This window comes from Salvelinus alpinus, chromosome 13, assembly GCF_045679555.1.
Source record: "Salvelinus alpinus chromosome 13, SLU_Salpinus.1, whole genome shotgun sequence".
NCBI classification, from domain to species: Eukaryota; Metazoa; Chordata; class Actinopteri; order Salmoniformes; family Salmonidae; genus Salvelinus; species Salvelinus alpinus.
The window spans coordinates 50,349,236-50,356,949 of NC_092098.1; the positions used below are offsets into that span (position 1 = coordinate 50,349,236).

The 7,714-nt window shown below is 41.9% G+C and overlaps 1 protein-coding gene across 1 annotated transcript in view; it reads left to right on the forward strand.

Annotated features, from left to right (window-relative positions):
- The window catches only part of hspb1 (heat shock protein, alpha-crystallin-related, 1), a 15,876-nt gene extending 8,414 nt beyond the window's left edge, over window positions 1–7,462 (forward strand). The window contains 2 exon segments of the mRNA XM_071339723.1: window positions 6,597–6,741; window positions 6,744–7,462. Of these exon segments, the coding sequence (XP_071195824.1) occupies window positions 6,597–6,741; window positions 6,744–6,824 (226 nt within the window). The 3' untranslated portion in view covers window positions 6,825–7,462.
- The last annotated feature ends 252 nt before the right edge of the window (window positions 7,463–7,714 follow it).

The following is a 7,714-nucleotide window of genomic DNA, read 5'->3' on the forward strand; positions in this document are numbered from 1 at the left end:
AAAACTACACCTACCATGAATCTGGAGTAAAAACTACACCTACCATGAATCTGGAGTAAAAACTACACCTACCATGAATCTGGAGTAAAAACTCTACACCTACCATGAATCTGGAGTAAAAACTACACCTACCATGAATCTGTAGTAAAACTACACCTACCATGAATCTGGAGTAAAAACTACACCTACCATGATTCTGGAGTAAAAACTACACCTACCATGAATCTGGAGTAAAAACTACACCTACCATGAATCTGGAGTCAAAACCACACCTACCATGAATCTGGAGTCAACACTACACATACCATGAATCTGGAGTCAAAACTACACCTACCATGAATCTGGAGTCAACACTACACCTACCATGAATCTGGAGTCAACTCTACACCTACCATGAATCTGGAGTCAACTCTACACCTACCATGAATCTGGAGTCAACACTACACCTACCATGAATCTGGAGAAAAAACTACACATACCATGAATCTGGAGTCAACACTACACCTACCATGAATCTGGAGTCAACACTACACCTACCATGAATCTGGAGTCAACTCTACACATACCATGAATCTGGAGTCAACTCTACACATACCATGAATCTGTAGTCAACACTACACCTACCATGAATCTGGAGTCAACACTACACCTATCATGAATCTGGAGTCAACTCTACACCTACCATGAATCTGGAGTCAACACTACACCTACCATGAATCTGGAGTCAACACTACACCTACCATGAATCTGGAGTAAAACTACACCTACCATGAATCTGGAGTCAACTCTACACCTTTCATGAATCTGGAGTCAACACTACACCTACCATGAATCTGGAGTCAAAACTACACCTACCATGAATCTGGAGTCAAAACTACACCTACCATGAATCTGGAGTCAAAACAACACCTACCATGAATCTGGAGTCAACTCTACACATACCATGAATCTGGAGTCAACACTACACCTACCATGAATCTGGAGTAAAACTACACCTACCATGAATCTGGAGTCAACACTACACCTACCATGAATCTGGAGTCAACTCTACACATACCATGAATCTGGAGTCAACTCTACACCTACCATGAATCTGGAGTAAAAACTACACCTACCATGAATCTGGAGTCAACACTACACCTACCATGAATCTGGAGAAAAAACTACACATACCATGAATCTGGAGTCAACACTACACCTACCATGAATCTGGAGTCAACACTACACCTACCATGAATCTGGAGTAAAACTACACCTACCATGAATCTGGAGTCAACTCTACACCTTTCATGAATCTGGAGTCAACACTACACCTACCATGAATCTGGAGTCAAAACTACACCTACCATGAATCTGGAGTCAAAACTACACCTACCATGAATCTGGAGTCAAAACTACACCTACCATGAATCTGGAGTCAACTCTACACATACCATGAATCTGGAGTCAACACTACACCTACCATGAATCTGGAGTAAAACTACACCTACCATGAATCTGGAGTCAACACTACACCTACCATGAATCTGGAGTCAACTCTACACATACCATGAATCTGGAGTCAACTCTACACCTACCATGAATCTGGAGTAAAAACTACACCTACCATGAATCTGGAGTCAACACTACACCTACCATGAATCTGGAGAAAAAACTACACATACCATGAATCTGGAGTCAACACTACACCTACCATGAATCTGGAGTAAAAACTACACCTACCATGAATCTGGAGTCAACTCTACACATTCCATGAATCTGGAGTCAACTCTACACATACCATGAATCTGGAGTCAACACTACACCTACCATGAATCTGGAGTCAACTCTACACGTACCATGAATCTGGAGTCAACACTACACCTACCATGAATCTGGAGTCAACACTACACCTACCATGAATCTGGAGTCAAAACTACACCTACCATGAATCTGGAGTCAACTCTACACCTACCATGAATCTGGAGTCAACTCTACACCTACCATGAATCTGGAGTAAAAACTACACCTACCATGAATCTGGAGTCAACTCTACACATACCATGAATCTGGAGTCAACTCTACACCTACCATGAATCTGGAGTCAACACTACACCTACCATGAATCTGGAGTCAAAACTACACCTACCATGAATCTGGAGTCAAAACTACACCTACCATGAATCTGGAGTCAACTCTACACATACCATGAATCTGGAGTCAACACTACACCTACCATGAATCTGGAGTAAAACTACACCTACCATGAATCTGGAGTCAACACTACACCTACCATGAATCTGGAGTCAACTCTACACATACCATGAATCTGGAGTCAACACTACACATACCATGAATCTGGATTAAAAACTACACATACAGTACCATTAACTTGGAGACAATGCTGCTCCACTGGCAGGCTGGAAAGCTTATAATAAATTAAGGTTCTATCAAAGCCCTCCATTTGGAAAATGTGACAGTAATTTTATCCTCCTGATTCCTGCTTACAAGCAAAAACTAAAGCAGGAAGTACCAATGACTCGCTCATTATGGAAGTGGTCAGATGACGTGGTGGTCAATGACATTGAGGAGTATACCACTTCAGTCACCGGCTTCATCAATAAGTGCAATGATGTTATCGTCCCCACAGTGACCGTACGTCAATATCCCAACCAAAAGCCATGGATTAGAGGCAACATCCGCACCGGAGCGAAAGGCTAGATTTGCCGCTTTCAAGGAATGGGACACTAATCCGGACGCTTATAAGAAATCCCACTATGGGATTGTCTATTCAGACAGGCAAAGCGTCAATTCAGGACTAAGATTGAATCTTACAACACCGGCTCTGACACTCGTCGGATGTTTTATGCTCACTTCCAGACAAGCAACACTGAAGCATGCATGCGAGCACCAGCTGTTCCGGACGACTGTGTGATCACGCTCTCCGTAGCCAATGTGGGCATGACCTTTGAACAGGTCAACATTCACAAGCCGACGGATTACCAGGACGTGTACTCAAAGCATGCACGGACCAACTGGCCAAGTGTCTTCACTGACATTTTCAACCTCTCCCCGACCCAGTCTGTAAAACCTACATGTTTCAAGCAAACCACCATAGTCCCTGTGCCCAAGAAAGGGAAGGTAACCTGCCTAAATGACAACCGCCCTGTAGCACTCACATCAGTAGCCATGAAGTGCTTTGAAATTGCTGGTCAAGGCTCACATCAACAGCATCATCCCGGATACCCTAGACCAGTTGTTCCCAAACGTTTTATTGTCCCGTACCCCTTCAAACATTCAGCCTCCAGCTGTACCCCCTCTAGCACCAGGGTCAGAGAACTCTCAAATGTTGTGTTTTGCAACCGTTGTAAGTCTGCCACACACCCACTATACAATCCATTTATTAAACATAAGAATCAGTGTGACTTTTTGTCACAACCCGGATCGTGGGAAGTGACAAAGAGCTCTTATAGGACCATGGCTCAAATAATAATATAATAATAATCAATAACTTTGCTCTTTATTTAGCCATCTTACATATAAAACCTTATTTGTTCATCAACAATGGTGAATCACTCACCACAGGTTAAAGAGAATGGCGTGCTTGAAAGGATGCACATAACTCTGCAATGTTGGGTTGTATTGGAGAGAGTCTCAGTCTTAAATAATTTTCCACATACAGTCTGTGCCTGTATTTAGTTTTCATGCTAATGAGGGCCGAGAATCCATTCTCACATAGGTATGTGGTTGCAAAGGGCATCAGTGTCTTAACAGCGCAATTTGCCAAGGCAGGATACTCTGAGCACAGCCCAAACAAGAAATCTGGCAGTGGCTTCTGATTAAATAACATTTTGTACCCCTTGTACAGTGGGGCAAAAAAGTATTTAGTCAGCCACCAATTGTGCAAGTTCTCCCACTTAAAAAGATGAGAGAGGCCTGTAATTTTCATCATAGGTACACTTCAACTATGACAGACAAAATGAGAAAAAAAATCCAGAAAATCACATTGTAGGATTTTTTATGAATTTATTTGCAAATTATGGTGGAAAATAAGAATTTGGTCACCTACAAACAAGCAAGATTTCTGGCTCTAAAAGACCTGTAACTTCTTCTATAAGAGGCTCCTCTGTCCTCCACTCGTTACCTGTATTAATGGCACCTGTTTGAACTTGTTATCAGTATAAAAGACACCTGTCCACAACCTCAAACAGTCACACTCCAAACTCCACTATGGCCAAGACCAAAGAGCTGTCAAAGGACACCAGAAACAAAATTGTAGACCTGCACCAGGCTGGAAAGACTGAATCTGCAATAGGTAAGCAGCTTGGTTTGAAGAAATCAACTGTGGGAGCAATTATTAGGAAATGGAAGACATACAAGACCACTGATAATCTCCCTCGATCTGGGGCTCCACGCAAGATCTCACCCCGTGGGGTCAAAATGATCACAAGAACGGTGAGCAAAAATCCCAGAACCACATGGGGGGACCTAGTGAATGACCTGCAGAGAGCTGGGACCAAAGTAACAAAGCCTACCATCAGTAACACACTACACTGCCAGGGACTCAAATCCTGCAGTGCCAGACGTGTCCCCCTGCTTAAGCCAGTACATGTCCAGGCCCGTCTGAAGTTTGCTAGAGAGCATTTGGATGATCTGAAAGAAGATTGAGATAATGTCATATGGTCAGATGAAACCAAAATAGAACTTTTTGGTAAAAACTCATCTCGTCGTGTTTGGAGGACAAAGAATGCTGAGTTGCATCCAAAGAACACCATACCTACTGTGAAGCATGGGGGTGGAAACATCATGCTTTGGGGCTGTTTTTCTGCAAAGGGACCAGGACGACTGATCCGTGTAAAGGAAAGAATGAATGGAGCCATGTATCGTGAGATTTTGAGTGAAAACCTCCTTCCATCAGCAAGGGCATTGAAGATGAAACGTGGCTGGGTCTTTCAGCATGACAATGATCCCAAACACACCGCCTGGGCAACGAAGGAGTGGCTTCGTAAGAAGCATTTCAAGGTCCTGGAGTGGCCTAGCCAGTCTCCAGATCTCAACCACATAGAAAATCTTTGGAGGGAGTTGAAAGTCCGTGTTGCCCAGCAACAGCCCCAAAACGTCCCTGCTCTAGAGGAGATCTGCATGGAGGAATGGGCCAAAATACCAGCAACAGTTTGTGAAAACCTTGTGAAGACTTACAGAAAACGTTTGACCTCTGTCATTGCCAACAAATGGTATATAACAAAGTATTGAGATAAACTTTTGTTATTGACCAAATACTTATTTTCCACCATAATTTGCAAATAAATTCTTTAAAAATCCTACAATGTAATTTTCTGGATTTTCTTTTCTCATTTTGTCTGTCATAGTACCTATGATGAAAATTTTGTCTGTGTACCTATGATGAAAATTACAGGCCTCTCTCATCTTTTTAAGTGGGAGAACTTGCACAATTGGTGGCTGACTAAATACTTTTTTGCCCCACTGTATATAGCCTCATTACTAACCTGTACCCCTTGTATATAGCCTCATTACTAACCTGTACCCCTTGTATATAGCCTCATTACTAACCTTTACGCCTTGTATATAGCCTCATTACTAACCTGTACCCCTTGTATATAGCCTCATTACTAACCTGTACCCCCTGTGTATAACCTCATTACTAACCTGTACCTCTTGTATATAGCCTCATTACTAACCTGTACCCCTTGTATATAACCTCATTACTAATCTGTACCCCCTGTATATAGCATCATTACTAACCTGTACCCCCTGTATATAACCTCATTACTAACCTGTACCCCCTGTATATAACCTCATTACTAACCTGTACCCCTTGTATATAGCCTCATTACTAACCTGTACCCCCTGTGTATAACCTCATTACTAACCTGTACCCCTTGTATATAGCCTCATTACTAACCTGTACCCCTTGTATATAACCTCATTACTAATCTGTACCCCCTGTATATAGCATCATTACTAACCTGTACCCTTTGTATATAACCTCATTACTAACCTGTACCCCTTGTATATAGCCTCATTACTAACCTGTACCCTTTGTATATAACCTCATTACTAACCTGTACCCCTTGTATATAGCATCGTTATTGTTACTTTATTGTGTTATTTTTTTTACTTTATTTTTTATTATCACTTTAGTTCATTTAGTAAATATTTTCTTAACTCTACTTTTCTTAAAACTGCATTGTTGGTTAAGGGCTTGTAAGTCAGCATTTCACGGTAAGGTGGTACACCTGTTTTGTATTCGGCGCATGAGACAAATACAATTTGATTTGATCTGAATTACATTAAAGAAAATGATCAAAATATGTCTCAATTAATTATTTCATAGACAGCATCCAAATAGTAACCTTCCTTCCTTCCTTGAGTCCTCTTACTCCTCCTGGAGCATAAGCCATTGGCAACAGCTTCCCAATGTATCAGGTGTTGTACGATATCCTGACTGTGCCGTTTCCCCTCGAGTTTAGACACCAGGAAATCTGAATAAAGTATCAGACCAATAAGATAAGATGAAGATATATCGAGAGATAAAAGTGCTGTCTGTCTCCAGTAAAGGATCCATGAACTGTGGTCTCTTCTCCTTCCTGCTCCAGCCTGCCCTCTATGGCCGACGCTGAGAAGGTGACGTCCACCCTGTCCTCTGAGGGAATTCTGACCGTGGAGGCTCCTCTGAACAAGCAGGCCATCAAGGCTGCAGAGATCTCCATTCCTGTCACCATGGGCAGCAGCAAGACCAAAACCCTGACGACATGACGATGAGGAAGGGAAGAGACGAAGGGCACCACCCTGACGAACATGACAATGAGGAAGAAGAGGGGTGAAGAAACTCCACACACACACACACACACACTGTAGTTTTTATTGTATTTATTACTGTAGTTGTTACTGTGGTTGTTACTGTAGTTTTTATTGTATTTATTACTGTAGTTGTTACTGTAGTTGTTACTATGGTTATTAGGTGATACAGTCAGATTGAGAGGTGCTGAAAGAGAGCAGATGCATATGTTAGTTAGTACTCGTCCACAGACACACACACACACACACACACACACACACACACACACACACACACACACACACACACACACACACACACACACACACACACACACACACACACACACACACACACACACACACACACACACGCACAGCCAATAAGAAACCAGGACATCAGTGATAATGCACTCTAATGCACTCTGATCCCAGATCATTTTGTTGACAATGACTTTCGGAGTTGTAAAGACTACAGAAACTGATCTGGGACCAGGCTAGTAGTACAGCACAGAAACAACACATCTGGCTATTCCACTCATTGAAATAGAATAGAATTGAAATAGAATCACATTCTATTCATTATTTTTTCATGTTTTTTCCATCCTCTGACTGTTGCTGGAAAATCACTGTTGGAAAGCTGTATCCCATGTAAAACATTGAATAAAGAAAAATCCTAATACTATCTGTTAATACTATCTGTCTGTTCTATTTTAGTAAGATGTGATCTGAGTGATGTAGCACAATTATGAACGTGTTGTTTTGAGTGATATGATATCGATGATGTCTGTTTTGATTTTACTGGCAGTGGCGTCGGGAGCATCTGTGTTAGTCTGAAGATCAATAGAGACACAGAGAGAAAAGAGCGACAGATATCGGGTAGATGAATTCCTGGACCTGAGAATGAGAAACAATACTGTCAATCGGGCTACAACGC